The sequence below is a fragment of the Zootoca vivipara genome, chromosome 6, assembly GCF_963506605.1.
Source record: "Zootoca vivipara chromosome 6, rZooViv1.1, whole genome shotgun sequence".
Taxonomy (NCBI): Eukaryota; Metazoa; Chordata; class Lepidosauria; order Squamata; family Lacertidae; genus Zootoca; species Zootoca vivipara.
Genome location: NC_083281.1, coordinates 10,926,827 through 10,944,537, shown reverse-complemented (window position 1 = coordinate 10,944,537; position 17,711 = coordinate 10,926,827). Strand labels below are relative to the sequence as shown.

Genomic DNA, 17,711 nt, shown 5'->3' with positions numbered 1-17,711 from the left:
AACACGGGGTTTTGGGGTTTTTACGTGGCCCAGGTGTGCCATCTGTCTTAGCAAACTTTCCTATAACCTTCGGGCATTCGCATGTGATGTTGTGTCAAAATTTCACCTCAAACGGTCAAGTGGTTTTAAAATGTGTTGGTGAAGAGGGGGGTTATTGGGTTGTCCGTGTTGTTATTTTCATTATGTATTTTGTGTTTTTATCTTATGAACTGCCCTGACACCTGGAGGTATAGGGTGGTATAATAATAATAATAATAATAATAATAATAATAATAATAATAGGCATTCCCTGCTCTCAGGAGTGAGCACCTCTTCTGAATAAATACATTCCTCCAGTGATACCTAGATAAGGTGCAGATTTCCCTATTGCTCTTCTAAAAAGAGGCATTCCCTGTTCTTGAATAGATGCATTATCCCATCTCTTGCATGCCGTAGATTTTGCTTCTTCTTAGCTCAGGCGAACATTCCTGGGGAGAGCTTCCCACAATTGAGGAGCCACCACAGAAAAGGCCATGTTCTCGCGTTGCCACCCTCCGGACCTCTCAAGGAGGAGGCACACGAAGAAGGGCCTCAGAAGGTGATCTCAGGGTCTGGGTCAGTTCATATGGAGAGAGGCAATCCTTGAGATATTGCGGCCCTGAGCTATTTAAGGCTTTATAGGTCAAAACGCCCAACACCCAACATCTTTGATTATTAGCTACCTAGGAGTGATATCTGGAGGACCAGCTCTGGCAGATAGAAGGAGGACTCCTGACTCACCTGAGCCTCTTCTTTATAAATTAAAAAAATGGTCATCACAGGGGCATAGTTCTGCCTGCCAAGAACGAGCTTCTAGAGACCTATCTGCCTGGTCTATCAACCTTCTCTGAATTCAAATGGGTGTCTCATTCCAATGGCAAGAAAGAGAAACCCAGCAATCAGGAGAGACCACTTCGGCTCCCCCCGATGAAACATCTGTGGACCATCTGAGATGATTGAGCAACTCGAAACTCAGCACGAAGGTTACGCAGACACTAACATACAAACATACACACTTCTTCCTCTAGCAGAAGTACTGCTGTTGCCCTTGAAGCAGAACTCCTGGGGCAGGCGTGATTTTATTTTATTTTTACCGCGGCTGCAGTGACTAAGGAAGAAGCCTGTTGTTAAAGGAAAAGGAAAAGGGAAATATATATACTGTATAAATTTAGGGCTTGGGGGGTTTTGTTTGTTTTTCCCTGATGAGATCATTGCAACAGATTTGTTGCAAAATGTTGAGCAACTTCCCCACTGAAGTCTGCAGCGTTCTAGCGGAAGGTTTGCATGGCAAGCGAAGTTTCACGGGGCAAAGGGGTGTTTCCCATAATAACCAAAGAGGTTATTATCCTGGGGTCCCCAAACCCTTTCTTTCCCAAACCCTGGGCTTGGAGGGGAGCCAGTGGGTCTCAAACCCTTGGTGAGTTAGCGGCTTCCCCTCCAGGTAAAGATAGGCTCCAGCGAATGAAGTGGGTGAGACCCAACGGTCAAGAAGGTGGTTTCTGCCCATGCTGTAGAGGGAAGTGAGGGGCCAGTGGGCTTGTCTCCTATCTAGGAGAAGGAAAACTGTGATCTCTGCTGCCATACAGGATATATTTGGGAGAAGAAAGGGCTCAGGAGTAAACTGTACACCAGTGATGGTGAACCTATGACACACGTGTCAGATGTGACACGCAGAGCCCCATCGGCCCATTCACGCTGTTGTTGTTTTTCCCCATTTGTTCTCCCGCTCCTCCTACAGCTTGTCTTTGCTATTAAAACTCGGATCCTTTGTTGTTGTTGCTGGTAGCCAGAGATTGGTTTTTTAACCCTTTCTGTGCTGTTTTTTCCTGGCGCTTTGGCAGACTATGATTGGGTGTAACAGCGTTCGTTTTTTAACCCGTTCTGTGCTTGGGTTTTTGGCGCTTTGGCAGACTATGTCGGTGCTGCGTGTTAGTTTCAGCGAAGGTATTATTCGTCATTTATTTCTGTTCTCTTCCCCCCCCCCCAAAAAAGCGCAGCAGCTTTGGGGCACCCCCCAAAAAAAGCAAAGCAACTTTTGCACCCCCCAAAAAAACCTCCAAAACTTTGGTCAGCAGCTCCCCCCAAAAAAAGCTCAACAACTCTGGGCTCTTTGCGATAAATAAGGGTTTTTTGGTTTGGTTTGGTTTGGTTTGGTTAAATAATTAGTTTTTGGTTTATTAAATACAGTTACATATTACAATTATACATTTTTGTTATTTAAACTATAAATATCGCGAAATTATGGTTTTTTTCTTCGAAGTGGCACACCACCCAAGTTATGCTCAGTTTTTTAGCGAATTTTGACACACCAAGCTCAAAAGGTTGCCCATCACTGCCGTACACAAATCCAGAGTGGAGTCCCTAAGGCGGTTGGAGGGTGCCTTGCATGCCTCCTTCCAGCAACTCCTGCAGCCAAGCTGGTGCCAAATGTCTTGCTCTGCTTTCCTTTGGACACCAGCCAGGCTGAAAGGCAGGTCTTGTCGTCTGGGCAGCCCAGGACCTCCAGACGCACTGACCAGGCTTGGGCCCCGGGGAGGTCATTTCGGTGCTGCTCACACAGCGGTTTGACTTCACCCCCGAAAGCACACTGTCTCCTGAGACAGGCATCTGTCAACAATGCTGAACTAGGTAGGCCATGTTGGTCTGACTCTGTATATAAGGCAGCTTCTGACATTTTTGACATGTGTGTTTCAGCGGCGAGAGTGGTGCAGGGAAGACGGTGGCCGCCAAATACATCATGGGGTACATTTCCAAAGTTTCCGGAGGTGGCGAAAAGGTGCAGGTAGGTCATTTCGCCCTTTGGCCCTATCCCAAGTCTGTATTTTGTTTCAGTTCTGAAGTCTTGCTTCCTGTCCCATGGGCTAGGTCTGGACTCCACATCTGGCTAGATGACAAACTGATTCGGGCCGATTTAGGGTCTGGCTGTGGGTTGAGTTAGGTTCAAAGCAGCCTTAGATCGCCCCTGCTCAAGTCGGGCCGTCTCCGGAGCAATCTGGGGCTGTTAGATGGGTCTGGGAGACGGCCAGGTCTTCCTTCGCTGGCGTGCTCCCTGCAGGGAAGCTGCTGGGGATGCGGTGCCCTGCAGGATCGAACCCTCTGCTCACCAGCCAGTGAGGCTAATGAAACACAAATAAATAATAAAACCTTAACTGAACATTCGCCTTGCCCCTGAATAGCTACAGGCCAGGTTGGGGTTCCCCAGGCCAGGATCCTGGGTTGAGATTCAGAGTTATTCACTCTGCAAAAGGAGGAGAAAACTAGATTCAGGAATGTTGGGAGGGTTTAGGGTATCTCAGTTCCATTTTGCCTTGTTCTCCCTTGCTCAGTTCCACTGATGTTAGTTTCTCTTCCTACCAGCACGTTAAAGATATCATTCTCCAGTCCAATCCACTGCTGGAGGCATTTGGCAATGCCAAGACTGTCCGAAACAACAACTCCAGTCGATTCGTAAGTCTCTGCAGGGTCGTTGTTTGGGGAGCGAAGACTTGGAGCCTCCAACTTTGGTTGCTTCTGATGACAATAGGGCAGGGTGGGAGACCACAAGGTATAATAATAATAATAATAATAATAATAATAATAATAATAATAATAATAATAATATATTATTTATACCCCGCCCATCTGGCTGGGTTTCCCCAGCCACTCTGGGCGGCTTCCAACAGAAAAATAAAACACAATAATCTATTAAACATTAAAAACCTCCCTGAACAGGGCTGCCTTCAGATGTCTTCTAAAAGTCTGGTAGTTGTTTTCCTCTTTGACATCTGTTGGGAGGGCGTTCCACAGGGCAGGCGCCACCACCGAGAAGGCCCTCTGCCTAGTTCCCTGCAACTTGGCTTCTCTCAACGAGGGAACCACCAGAAGGCCCTCGGTGCTGGACCTCAGTGTCCGGGCAGAATGATGGAGGTGGAGACGCTCCTTCAGGTATACAGGACCGAGGCCATTTAGGGCTTTAAAGGTCAGCACCAACACTTTGAATTGTGCTCGGAAACGTACTGGGAGCCAATGTAGATCTTTCAAGACTGGTGTTATGTGGTCTCGGCAGCTGCTCCCAGTCACCAGTCTAGCTGCCGCATTCTGGATTTGTTTCTGAGTCACCTTCAAAGGTAGCCCCACATAGAGCGCATTGCAGTAATCCAAGCGGGAGATAACCAGAGCATGCACCACTCTGGCGAGGCAGTCCAGAGGCAGGTAGGGACTCAGCCTGCGTACCAGATGGAGCTGATAGACACCTGCCCTGGACACAGAATTGACCTGCGCCTCCATGGACAGCTGTGAGTCCAAAATGACTCCCAAGCTGCGCACCTGGTCCTTCAGAGGCACAGTTACCCCATTCAGGACCAGGGAGTCCCCCACACCTGCCCACCTCCTGTCCCCCACAAACAGTACTTCTGTCTTGTCAGGATTCAACCTCAATCTGTTAGCCGCCATCCATCCTCCAACCGCCTCCAGGCACTCACACAGGACCTTCACTGCCTTCACTGGTTCTGATTTGAAAGAGAGGTAGAGCTGGGTATCATCCAGGCCAAATGCAGCCAAAATACATGCTAGTTGAGATTCCTACACTGCAGAAGGTTGGGCCAGATGACCCTTGGGGGTCCTTTCCAACTCCACAATTCTATGTGACCCCCCCCCCCAGAAGGTTACCCAGAAGCAAATGTGGCCTTTGGGCTGAAAAACTGGATTTGCAAAATGACCTGCCCATGGTGCTGTGGGTTGTCTCCCGCTAAGATCTACTCAGAGAGCACTTGAAACAAATGGGCCTTGGCGACCCATGCCCATTGGTTTCAGTGGGGCTACTCTGAGTAGGGCGAACATTTGGTATGAGCCTGTGCCTCCGTCTCGCCCTGCCAGGGGAAGTACTTTGAGATCCAGTTCAGTCGTGGAGGGGAGCCCGATGGAGGGAAGATCTCCAACTTCCTGCTGGAAAAATCCCGTGTGGTGAGCCAGAACGAAAGCGAGAGGAACTTCCATATCTATTACCAGGTAAAGGAGCTGACCAAGCAGGGTTGGGTCAGTTAAGTGTTTAGCTAGGCATGATCTGCCTGAGAAGCACATCTAATGCATTGTTGCTTGCTCGCCTGCCTGCTGTTCTGCAACCATGCTGGAGTGGCCGTGGCCACCTACTGGTGGCCAGGTGAAGTGCAGCGTGGTGACAGCCTTGCGATTTTATTGTAAGGTAAGAAATTAAAACAATGTGGTGCCAACCTGAGCATGCTTGTGCAAGGGGATGAGCTCACAACATGCACCACTATGCACTGACTGCCTGGCCAGAAGTACTTGACCATGCCCAAGATCTATTAAAAGTGCAACTTCCAAAACCTTGAGCATTATACCACCCCTGCAGCTAGTCCATGCGCAAAGAATATTGCCTCTTCCGTACATTCTCTCACAGCAGAAATCTTCGGTAGTCCTGCCGTCTGTGTTTGTGTTGCATATTTTTTTGTCTCCCACACATGTCTCATTTTGCAGCTCATCGAGGGTGCCTCCCAAGACCAGAAGCACAATTTGGGGATCATGAGCCCAGATTACTATTACTACCTGTCCCAATCAGAAACGTACAAAGTGGACGGAACGGACGACCGAAGCGAATTCCACGAGACAATGGTGTGGTCATATTTCTCCCTTCGCACCCTGAATCATCGAAACCCTGCCATTCATTAATTTCCAGGGTTTGGGGGGGGGTCCCTGCCTCTCTATCAGCTTCAAGGGGCGCCAGCGGCCGCTGGTTGTTATTCGCAACCAGCTATAACATGGACCTCCCCTCTCCCTCTCTCTCCCTCTCTCTCCCTCTCTCTCCCTCTCTCTTTCCTGGGCTTCCCCCCACGCCACCCAAGAACGCCATGGACGTCATCGGAATCTCTGGCCAAGACAAACAGCTCATCCTCCAGATCACTGCCGGCATCCTTCACCTCGGCAACATCGGCTTCCAGGAGCAGGGCAACTACGCCCAGGTGGAGAGCCCAGATTGTGAGTCGCTTGCCAACCTGAACAAATTCCCGCATTGCAGGGGGGGGCTGGACTAGATGGCCCTTGGGGTCCCCTCCAATGCTACAGTTCTGTGACCCTGTGAAATATTGCTCCAAATGAAGCATTGCAAATGGCCTGAGGAACCTTAGGCCCAGAGGGGGAGAAAAAGCGGCCCTTCGGACTCCACTCCCATGGCCACACCCCTATTATCTAGGCCACGCCCCTCACCACCCCGGTTCACAGCTGGAGGATAGGGAGGGGCTGTGTGTGTGTGAGAGAGAGAGAGAGGATAGGGAGGGGGCTGTGTGTGTGTGTGTGTGTGTGTGTGTGTGTGTGTGTGTGAGAGAGAGAGAGAGAGAGAGAGAGAGAGAGAGAGAGAGAGAGAGAGAGAGAGAGAGAAACTAGCCCTAGCCTGGGAGGGAGTAGGACAGGCACCCCCAAACTGCGGCCCTCCAGATGTTTTGGCCTACAACTCCCATGATCCCTAGCTAACAGGACCAGTGGTCAGGGATGATGGGAATTGTAGTCCAAAACATCTGGAGGGCCGAAGTTTGGGGATGCCTGGAGTAGGATGTGCTTTTCTCATTCAAAGTGTCCTTCAAGAGGTATTGGAGAGAAATGTTTTAAAATTGATTAATGCTGCTGCTGGCACCAACAAAGCCCAGCCCCCTTCCTCCTCTAGGCAGGGCGGGGAGAAGCCAAGAGGAGGGAGGGAGGAGTCGCCACCGCCGTGTGAGGGAGAGGGAGCAAGAGGGAAAGAACACGCGCACTGGCGATCCACGTGGCGATTCCCAGACCGTCCGTGGGCTGGATCCAGAAGGCAACTGGGCCTGATCTGGCCCACGGACCTTAGTTTGCCTACCCATGGGTTAGGCTGAGGGAAGATGCCAACCGACCCCCCCCCCCTGTTCACCTGGCAACCTTTGTGGCCCAGCAAGGGTGTGCAAACCGACCTACCCTACAAGGTTGTTGTGAAGATCATTCCATACCCCTGAAGTTATGCGGTGGCCGTGAGTCCTGCAGGCCTCTCTGCCTCTTCAGAGATGCTCAGCTGCCTCTCCCTCCCAACCCCAGTGCTGGCCTTTCCTGCCTACCTCCTGGGGATCGACAAGAACCGGCTCAACGACAAGCTGACCAGCCGGAAAATGGACAGCAAGTGGGGGAACCAGAAGGAGTCCATCAACGTGACCCTCAATGTCGAGCAAGCTTCCTACACCCGCGATGCCCTTGCCAAGGGGCTGTACTCCCGAGTCTTTGACTTCCTTGTGGAGGTGAGGACTGGCCTCATCCTGGTCCAGGATGTTAGGGGAGGCTGGGGCCACTTGGGCAACAGGGAATCTTGTCTATCGCTTCCAACTCTGTGGTTCTTTGGATCCCAAAAGTGTTGGGACAACATGGCAGCCCCTTCATAGCTTCCAACTCGGCAGTTCTTTCAGTAATCAAATATGGAAGTGTGAGTGGCCCATTCATAGAATCATAGAATCATAGAGTTGGAAGAGACCACAAGGGCCATCCAGTCCAACCCCCTGCCGAGCAGAAAACACCATCAAAGCATTCTTGACATATGCCTGTCAAGCCTCTGCTTAAAGACCTCCAAAGGAGGAGACTCCACCACACTCCTTGGCAGCAAATTCCACTGTCAAACAGCTCTTACTGTCAGGAAGTTCTTCCTAATGTTTCGGTGGAATCTTCTTTCTTGTAGTTTGAATCCATTGCTCCGTGTCCGCTTCTCTGGAGCAGCAGAAAACAACCTTTCTCCCTCCTCTATATGACATCCTTTTACATATTTGAACATGGCTATCATATCACCCCTTACCTTCTCTTCTCCAGGCTAAACATAACCCGCTCCCTAAGCCGTTCCTCATAAGGCATCGTTTCCAGGCCTTTGACCATTTTGGTTGCCCTCTTCTGGACACGTTCCAGTTTGTCAGTATCCTTCTTGAACTGTGGTGCCCAGAACTGGACTTCCAATTCACTGGTTCTTTCAAAACCATTAATGGAAGAATGAGGCTTGTTTGGAGAGCAGCCTGTTTCTTGCTTCCAACTCTGTGGTTCTTTAAACACCAAATATGGAAGGGAGGAATAGCCTGAGAGTGTTGGAACAAGATGGCGGCCCATTTCTTTCTTCCAGCTCTACGATCCTTTAGAAACTGAACCATAGCTGTCAAGTTCTCCCTTTTTTTAAAAGGGAAATTCCCTTATGCTGAATAGGCTTCCTTGCGAGAAAAGGGGAAACTTGACAGCTATGAACTGAACGTGGAAAGACAGGAGTTTTTGGAGAGCAGCCTGTTTGTCGTTTCCAGCTCTATGGTTCTTTGAAATAGGGTGGGGGGGGACTATTCAGCTGGATCTGCCTTTGGTCCTACATGAGACCCCTCGAAATCCATGGAAAAGACTTACTTGGGCACATTAAGTCCAATGGGTTTACTCTGAGTGGAACATAGCTGGAAGCAACCTTTAGGATGATTAGCGGGTTGGGCAAGATGGAAGCCTGCTTTACTGACCTTGGCCGGTTCCTTGGTTGTCATTTGTGCAACCTGCTTGTCATCCTTCCGCCACGTTTGGATGCTAACCAATCCTCTCTCCTTTGCCTCAAGTCCATCAACAGAGCCATTCAGAAGCCGCATGAAGAATACAGCGTTGGCGTTCTGGACATTTATGGGTTCGAAATATTCCAGGTAGGTGATTTTCTTCAGAGCACCCCCTCTCCCCAAGCCACGCCCCCTCTCAAGGCCCTGCTCCACACCCTCCTTGAGCCTTTCCACCTGGCTGGAAATGGGTCCTTGAACTCTGATAATGCCTCTCGCTTGCCTGGGTGAAGGATCGAGAGTGGTGTCTCTGGGAGGGGGGGAGTGCAGGAGTGACATTTGCCTGCACTGCCCCACCCACTTTGACTTCTGGCCCCGCCCACCGCTGCCCTGTGGCCCCCCGGAAGCTTCACCCAAGGGGAACACGGATTTCACTTTGAAAAACCAGCCCAGGTTTAGAAGATAGATGCGGGGGGTTTAATTCTCTTGCCGTCTCCAGAAACTACAATACACAATACAAAGGATAAATGGACATAAATCTGACATCAGGAACCATAAGACAGAGAAACCAGTAGGAGAACACTTCAATCTCCCAGGACATTCTATACAAGATCTCAAAGCAGCTGTTTTATTACAGAGAAATTTCAGGAACAGACTGGAAAGAGGAGTTGCTGAACTGGAACTCATTACCAAGCTTAAAACCATGGAGCCACCTGGGATGAATAGAGACATCGGATTCTTATCTCATTATGCATGATCAAGCTTTCTTTAGCGCCTCAGCCCTTCCTTCCCCCCCCCCCCAGGGCTAATTGCAGTCATCAGCAGCCCTTAACAGCCATCCACAGGTTTACCACTCCCATCAGCCCATCACCCATTCCCACCCACCCCCACCAACCTCTGTATATATATATAAGGGTCTGACACTTCTGTTTCCAGTGTATCTGAAGAAGTGTGCATGCACACGAAAGCTCATACCAAAATAAAAACTTAGTTGGTGTTTAAGGTGCTACTGAAGGAATTTTTTTATTTTACAATACACCGATTGCCACAGTTTGCGACCTGAACTGGGGGGGCATGTCTCTGTTCCCTGTGATATGAATAACGCCTTTTAATCTCTCTCCTCCCCTCAGAGAAATGGCTTTGAGCAATTCTGCATCAACTTTGTGAATGAAAAGCTACAGCAGATCTTCATCGAGCTGACCCTCAAAGCAGAGCAGGTGAGTTCTACGCCAGGGCTCTAGACCACTTTATATGGCCCCCCTCTTCCCTTGCATTTCCTTTTGGCTCTTCCCACCTGCAATAGACAAGCCATTAAACATTTAAACCCCTTTAACTGGTTTGTTGCTGATATCTATGCATGCCACCTTGAATGTAATTTAATATAGAAATGCAGAGTCTAAATGAAATGAATAAACATACCCGCTGGCTTGCCTGCCCAATATTCTGCTGTATTGCTGGAGCTTCTGCAGCCACCAGCTGCAGAGTGATGACAGCCTTACAACTGTATTATATAGCAAGAAAAAAAAACGGAGTTTGGAAAGGGTTTCCTCACTCCGCCTTTCAAGGTGAAAAGAGGGGATTTTCTAAAAACAAAATCAGCAAGTGTGCCCATCTCAGTCACTTGACAGACAGCCTCCCCACACATCAATCGGGGTGACATCAAGAGTTAACTCCTCAATTCTTGATATATTATGGTTTCTTTAAAAAATAAAAAACCTCGCATTTCCAGCTCATTCTCTTTGCCTTAGGAAGAGTATGTGCAGGAAGGGATCAAATGGACCGCAATTGAATATTTCAACAACAAAGTGGTGTGTGACCTCATCGAAAACAAGCTGGTAAGAGAGGCCCCCCCCTCCCAAAAAGTCCCCTTTTACAAAAAAAAAAGTGGACAGGAATGGTTGAGCATAGACTGCTATACCCTGTACATTTAAATCACATTACTTCCTCCGAAAAATAATCCTGGGAATTGTAGTTTACCCCTCAGAGAGCTATGATTCCCAGCACCCTGAATCAATGACATTTCCCGTGGTTCTTTGGCATTCATGGGCTTGCAATGGGTGGTGTGTACACAGCTGTACTCAGAGGAAGCCCATTCAGACTTAAGGGCATGCGTACCTTGATTCCATTCATTTTAACACACCTACTCTGAGTAGAATTTAGTTGGGTGCCACCCAAAATGTGTGCGTAGAGAACGGGCAGAATGCAAGGAGGTTGGGCAGAAAAAGACGTGTGGCTGAATGCCAGCAAGGCTGAAGCGGAACGTAATTAGCCCACCTGCACTCTTTTCTTCCGACTCCCAGAATCCTCCTGGCATCATGAGCGTCTTGGACGATGTCTGCGCCACTGTGTACGCCAAGGGCGACGGGGCTGACCAGACACTCCTTCAGAAGCTGCAGTCGGCTGTGGGGAACCATGAACATTTCAATGGGTCCAATTTAGGATTCATCATCCACCATTATGCTGGCAAGGTCTCTGGAGCACTGTGGGGCGCTATTATTATCTACATCCGTGGTTCCCAATTAGCTGATTTGCTATCCTCATATTATTTTACTTTTAAAGCCCATTTTAAAATAAAACTCTTGTGGATTCCCTCCCCCTCCCCCTTCATTCCATTTCTGCACGTGCGGCATCTGTTGGGGATTCTCTATTTGCGACTCCTGCATTGTAGGGGGTTAGATTGGATGACCCTTGGGGGGCCCCTTCCAACTCCACCGTCCTAAGATTCCATGGCGCTCGTTTCCAGGTGTCCTACGACGTGAGCGGCTTCTGCGAACGCAATCGGGACGTGCTATTCACCGACTTGATCGAGTTGATGCAAAGCAGCGAATTGTGAGTTGCCAGGATCCCTGTGGTCGTGAGTTTCCCTGGAAACGCCTGGCGGTTAGCCTCTGTCAGAAGCAGGCTCTGGGAATTTGCTGGATCCAGGATGGGGAAACCAGCAGCGCCCCTGGGAGGTGAAAATCAGTGACTTCTGGAGGGGCTGGAGGTTCCCCTGTCCTTGACAGAAGAAGATTCATTCCCTGCAGCTTGCAAGAGATGGAGAGATGCGTCTGTTTAGAAGAGGCATTCAGTCCTGAGCTACATGGAGAGCCAGTGTGGTGTAGTGGTTAAGAATGGTAGACTCATAATCTGGGGAACCGGGTTCGCGTCTCCGCTCCTCCACATGCAGCTTTGAAGTCTCTCAGCCCCACTCACCTCACAGAGTGTTTGTTGTGGGAGAGGAAGGGAAAGGAGAATGTTAGCCGCTTTGAGACTCCTTCGGGTAGTGATAAAGCGGAATATCAAATCCAAACCCTAGAAATTATCTGTCCAGAAGAGGCATCCTCTCCTCAGATTTGAACGAGTGCCTTTATTTAGAATAGTTAATCTCACCACAACCACCTGGGGGCAGTCCCACCCACTTTGTGAACCACTGCTCTAACCACTACACCACACTGGCTATTTCCAGGGTCAGGGACAAGCAGGGTGGAGGGGAAGTGGGGTGGACAAAAACATTTCAGAATTAACCTGCTGTCCAGAGTCGTGCTGGCAACAGGGGACTGTGTTGCCCTGGTGGCATCAAAGTCACCGCAGTTTGAGGAAGGTAGACCCTACCTGGAAGAGGAGGCTCTCCTGGCCCATCTATTCAACCTTTAGAAGACATCGGAAATCAGCCCTGCATAGGGAAGCCTTGTAAGGTTTAATGTTTTATTATGTTTTCATATATGTTGGAAGCCACCCAGAGTGGCTGGGGTAGCCCAGTCAGATGGGCGGGGTACGAATAATAATAATATCAATAATAATAATAATAATAATAATAATAATAATAATAATAATAATAAATTATCGCCAGATCCCTCTGGTCACTGAAAGGGCAGAGAAAAAGCAGGCGAGGGTGCAATGGCTTAGGGGCAATGAGTGTACTCTCACCCAGCTTCTGCCTTAAAAATGGAGCATGAAGTTTCTAGACCTCATGAGTGTGCTTGGTAAAGTGCATGGCACTGATTGCTAATAAATAAATAATAAGCTTCCTTGGTCTGACTACCTTATCAGCTACCCCACTTCTCTCTTTTGGGGAACATGGGGTGGGGTTTATTGGCTTGACATAACCAGGCCCCCAAACCTTTCACCTCCCAGCGGGTTCATCCGGGGACTCTTCCCAGAAAAACTCGACGCGGATAAGAAAGGGAGACCCACCACTGCGGGATCCAAAATTAAGGTGAGTCTTTGTTTGGCCTGATCCGTTTCATAGCTGAAGCTAGGAAGCATTTGAGTGGGATAAAACTATCCATGTATTATGAAGTCCAGAATCAGAGTCAGAAGCTGAAACAGGAGAAGAGGGATGCCAGGAGGCAGAGAGGAAGTCCGTCTGGTGAAGAGTCACAGATTTCCTCCCCTCCTGCTGCAACCAACTCCGCTCCCTCTGGTCTCACAGAACCAGGAGAGGCATGAAAAGGGTGGAGGAGAGGTTGGCTGCATGCAGGCATAGTCTCTGATTGCTTGGGGAAAGTCCTGGGGAGAAGGGGTCTTAGATGGTTGTGGGGAGGCAGGGACCTTCAAGACCCACTGAAGAAGAGTTGCTGTGGTCATTAGGCCTGGTACTGCTTTGGAGGTCCTGCTTTTCCTAATAAAGAGTTAACTCCGCTTGCTTCCTGCGATTGACTTCCAGCTCATTCCTGTCATTTGCACCCTGGGCTGGTAACACCAAAAATCTTGTGTCTTCTGCTGTCCATCAGGCAATGGCTTTTTCCACCAGCCTTGCCCCACTGTCCAGCCCGGGATTTTCCAGATTTGGGTCTCCAGCTGTTGTTGGACTACAAATCCCATCATCCCTAGCTAGCAGGACCAGGTGTCAGGGATGATGGGAACTGTAGTCCAACAACAGCTAGCGACCCAAGTTCGGGAAATCCTGATCAAGCCCTGGGAGCCTTTCCCAGAATTTGAGAACAGCAAAAGCATCTGGGAAGAGTGCATAGTGACTTGCCATTATTTTTACTGATTATCAGAGGTCAGCAAACTTTTTCAGCGGGGGGCTGGTCCACTGTTCCTCAGACCTTTTGGGGGGGGCGGACTATATTGGGGGGGGATGAATGAATTCCTATGCCCCAGAAATAACCCAGAGATGCATTTTAAATGAAAGCACACATTCTACTCATGTAAAAACACGCTGATTCCCGGACCGTCCGTGGGCCGGATTTAGAAGGCGATTGGGCCGGATCCGGCCCCTGGGCCTTAGTTTGCCTACCCATGGATTATAGTTTAGCTATTCTTCCTTGTAACTGATAAGTGTAAACTGTTTAATTATAATCTGCTGATTTAATTTTATTGTTTATTATTGTATTCTAATTGATTATTCAATATAGCTTTATTTGATATAAGTTGTTTACTTTAAAGTCATCGTGACTTTATTTGTATTGGATCAAATTGTTATGGTGAATGTTTGATGTTTTATTATGTTTTTGTGTGTGTGGCTGGGGCAACCCTGCCAGATGGGCTGGGTATAGATAAAATAATTATAATTATTATAATCATTATTTCCCTAAAAGAGGCAGGCCAATGATCTCGTGAAGACCTTGATGAAGTGCACCCCCCACTACATCCGCTGCATCAAACCCAACGAGACCAAGAGACCAAGAGACTGGGAGGAGAGCAGGTAAGAAAGGACAGAGGGAGACCCGGATCTGACAACTGAGAACATGAGGAGAGTCCTGCTGGATCAGGCCAATGGCCCATCCGGTCCAGCATCCTCTTCTCACTGTGGCCAACTGTGGGAAACCCACAAGCAGGATTCGAACACAAGAGCGGCTCTCCCCTCCTGCGGTTTCCAGCAGCTGGTATTCAGAAGCATCGCTGCCTCCCGACTCTGGAGGCAGAGCCGAGCCATCCTTGGCTAGGAGCCACCAATAGCCCTGTGCTTCTCCGTGAGTTAATCTCATCTTCTTTTAAAGCCATCTCAGTTGGTGGCTATTACTGCCTCCTGTGGCAGTGAGTTCCACAGTTTAACCCTGCACGGCACGGAGAAGGACTTGCTTTCGTCAGTCCCAAATCTTCCAACATTCAGCTTCATTAGATGTCCATGAGTTCAAGTGCTGTTGTTTTTTTCAATTATATTTTGTAACATATGCAATCAAAACACAATTTCGTCCTTTCTCTTATTTTTGTCAACTTCTCACCCCGTTTTCCAGGGAGTTGTTATATCCCCCTTCTGCTTCTATCTACTGAATCATAACCACAATACTGTATTATAGTCTAATTATTTCTGTTGCTCATTGCTCAAATCCTGCTTGCTAGTTCCTCATATTATAATCTTCCTTCAAATAGTCTGAAAAATGTATCCATTCTTCCATAAAGCACTCGTTGTTAGATCCTCTTAATTTTGCCGATTATGAGCTCGAATGTGATGAGGGAGTTAAGAAAAGCTTTCCTCTGTCCACTTTCTCCAAGCCATGTATTCTTTTATAAACTTCTGTAATGTCGCCTCTTACTCGCGTTTTCTCTTAAAAATCCCCAAGCGCTGCAACTTTTCTTCATCGGGGAGTCACTCCCCTCGCAGCAAAGCTTAACATTCCTCGAGGTTACGCTGATTTCAGTGTGAATCGCCGGCTGTTTTTCCTTCTCTGGTTCATCTTGCGAGAAGCCAAGTTACAGGGAAACCAGGCAGAGGGCCTTCTCAGTAGTGGCACCCGCCCTGTGGAACGCCCTCTCCCACCAGATGTCAAAGAGAAAAACAACTACCAGACTTTTAGGGGACATCTGAAGGCAGCCCTGTTTAGGGAAGCTCTTAGTTTAAATAGATTATTGTATGTTGGAAGCCGCCGAGAGTGGCTGGGGAAATCCAGCCAGATGGGCGGGATATAAATAATAATTTTATTATTATTATTATTATTATTAATTATTACTATTATTATCTCCTCGCTCTTTCTCTTTCTCCTCGCCCACAGTTAAAATTTGGACTGTAAGATTATTGAGGCAGCGATTTCTTGAGTTTTCAAAGGAGGGAGAGTAACTCTTTGCAGAATAACCACTCTCTCCTGTGCCTCCTCTTAGGAATCTGGGCAGGGGTAGCTCAATTGGTAGAGCACAAAAGACTCCTAATCTCTGGGTTGAGGGTTCGAGCTCCACGTTGGGCAAAAAAGACGACCCTCCACAATGCTATGATTCTAAGAGGCATTCCTTCCCTTAAAATACAGGAGGGGGGGCGTCTCATCTTAGTACAGTAGAGGAATTCCTTCTAGGTTGATCCAGAATTTCTCTTCTCAGAAGAGACATCCTCTCCTATGGACAGAAATAATGTTAAAAGAGGCATTCCCATGCAGAAATAGCAAGGCTAACTGGAAGAATCCAACAGCAGGACGATGAGAAATTCCAAAAAGAATGGTCCAAATTTATGGTATACTTAGAGCATAGCTGCCAAGTTATCCCTTTTTTTCAGGGATTTTCCATTATGCTGAATAGGCTTCCTCGCGAGAAAAGGGAAAACTTGGCAGCTATGACTTAGAGAAAACTTTACATAAATAAAGACACTCACAGGACTGAAATAAAACTCATAACGTTTATTGTAAACATTTGGTTAGATTATAAGATGTAGTGCTGTAATATAATAAGGAATGTATGTTTAAAGTATAATACAAAAATTTATTACGGAATTATAGACATTTATAGAAGGTATATATAGTAAACACGCTTAAGTAAGAGTAATGTAGAGAAGCCAGAAGAGGGGTGGAAGGAAATTAATTCGGATAAGATATATAGATTTAAAGGAGAATAATATTGTTAAGCAAGCTGTATTGTGTTTAAGATATTTGGAAAAATTAATAAAAATTATTGGGGGGGGGGGAATCCACTGAGCTCAAGGGGACTTTCTCACAAGTAAGTGGGCATAAGATGAAGGATGGAGGCCCGGAAACTTGCCATGGACTTCCTCGAGAGTCACTGGCGCTTAAATTTAAGTGAGCCCAAAGCATCAAGGGAGATATTGAAGAGAGTTACAAAAAATGTGTTTTATTGTATTTATTCGTAATTAATGTAAGTTGCTAAAACAGTGTTTCATTTTTATTTCCCTGGTAATTATTTCCATTAAACTAATAAGACAGCTAAAAAAAGAAAAGAAAAGATGAATCCCCTCCCATCTCGTGTCTCATCTCAGAAGAGGCATTCTATGCTGTGTGAGAGAGGGAGAACGTGGATTAGAATCATAGAATCATAGAGTTGGAAGAGACCACAAGGGCCATCCAGTCCAACCCCCTGCCAAGCAGGAAACACCATCAAAGCATTCCTGACAGATGGCTGTCAAGCCTCTGCTTAAAGACCTCCAAAGAAGGAGACTCCACCACACTCCTTGGCAGCAAATTCCACTGCCGAACAGCTCTTACTGTCAGGAAGTTCTTCCTAATGTTTAGGTGGAATCTTCTTTCTTGTAGTTTGAATCCATTGTTCCTGTCCACTTTTGGTTGCCCTCCTCTGGACCCGTTCCAGCTTGCAAAACCCTGTCTTAGAAAAACATGGGAGGATGAGGAATGAGAAAGGCAAGCTGTGTCTTCGAAGAAGATGACAAGAGGGGAGCAGAGATTCCCTTAGGAGAGGCATTCCCTTTTCAGCTGAAAGAAAGAATTTCACAGATGCCGATATCTTGGAGGCGTTACCTTCTGGGTCAGAGAAAAGGGCACACAAGGTGGCAAGCAGCACCTTAGAAGAGGCATTCTGTGCTACACGAGAGAGATAGGAATGCCTCTTCTAAGACATTTGCAGCACACTCTAGAAAACAAAGAAGCAAGGCAGCTCTTCCTCTCTTGCAGGGTAAAACACCAGGTGGAGTATCTGGGGCTGAAGGAGAACATCCGAGTCCGCAGAGCGGGGTTCGCCTATCGCAGGCTCTTCCACAAATTCCTGCAGAGGTAAGCAGAAACACTTCCTAGGGGGCAGAAGTGGGGAGGGGCTGCTGGGTTGGGCTTCCATGATTTTTCACATTTATACATAGCTGTCAAGTCTCCCGTTTTTCACGGGAAACCCCCGTATTTAAACCCGTTTCCCGCTGTTATCCCAAATTGAAAAGAAATCCCGTAAATCCCCTGGATTTAGAGAGCAGCTCCTACCGGCCGGGGAGGCTCCTTCTGCACATGATTGGAAATGCGCAGAACCGATTTCGGGTGCCGCCCTGCCCATGTCTGGGCACCGGAAATCGGGCAGCGCCGGCACCGGACATCGCTTCTGGACATG

The 17,711-nt window shown here is 47.9% G+C and overlaps 1 protein-coding gene across 1 annotated transcript in view; it reads left to right on the top strand.

Annotated features, from left to right (window-relative positions):
• MYO1F (myosin IF) overlaps nt 1-17,711 on the top strand; it is a 51,386-nt gene that overhangs the window by 19,358 nt on the left and 14,317 nt on the right. The window contains exons 5-18 of the mRNA XM_060275408.1: nt 2,713-2,800; nt 3,376-3,465; nt 4,873-5,004; nt 5,491-5,625; nt 5,856-5,988; nt 7,063-7,259; nt 8,586-8,666; nt 9,647-9,733; nt 10,265-10,351; nt 10,817-10,984; nt 11,260-11,345; nt 12,633-12,714; nt 14,042-14,148; nt 17,291-17,389. Of these exons, the coding sequence (XP_060131391.1) occupies nt 2,713-2,800; nt 3,376-3,465; nt 4,873-5,004; nt 5,491-5,625; nt 5,856-5,988; nt 7,063-7,259; nt 8,586-8,666; nt 9,647-9,733; nt 10,265-10,351; nt 10,817-10,984; nt 11,260-11,345; nt 12,633-12,714; nt 14,042-14,148; nt 17,291-17,389 (1,572 nt within the window). The remainder of the gene's footprint in view (nt 1-2,712; nt 2,801-3,375; nt 3,466-4,872; nt 5,005-5,490; nt 5,626-5,855; nt 5,989-7,062; nt 7,260-8,585; nt 8,667-9,646; nt 9,734-10,264; nt 10,352-10,816; nt 10,985-11,259; nt 11,346-12,632; nt 12,715-14,041; nt 14,149-17,290; nt 17,390-17,711) is intronic.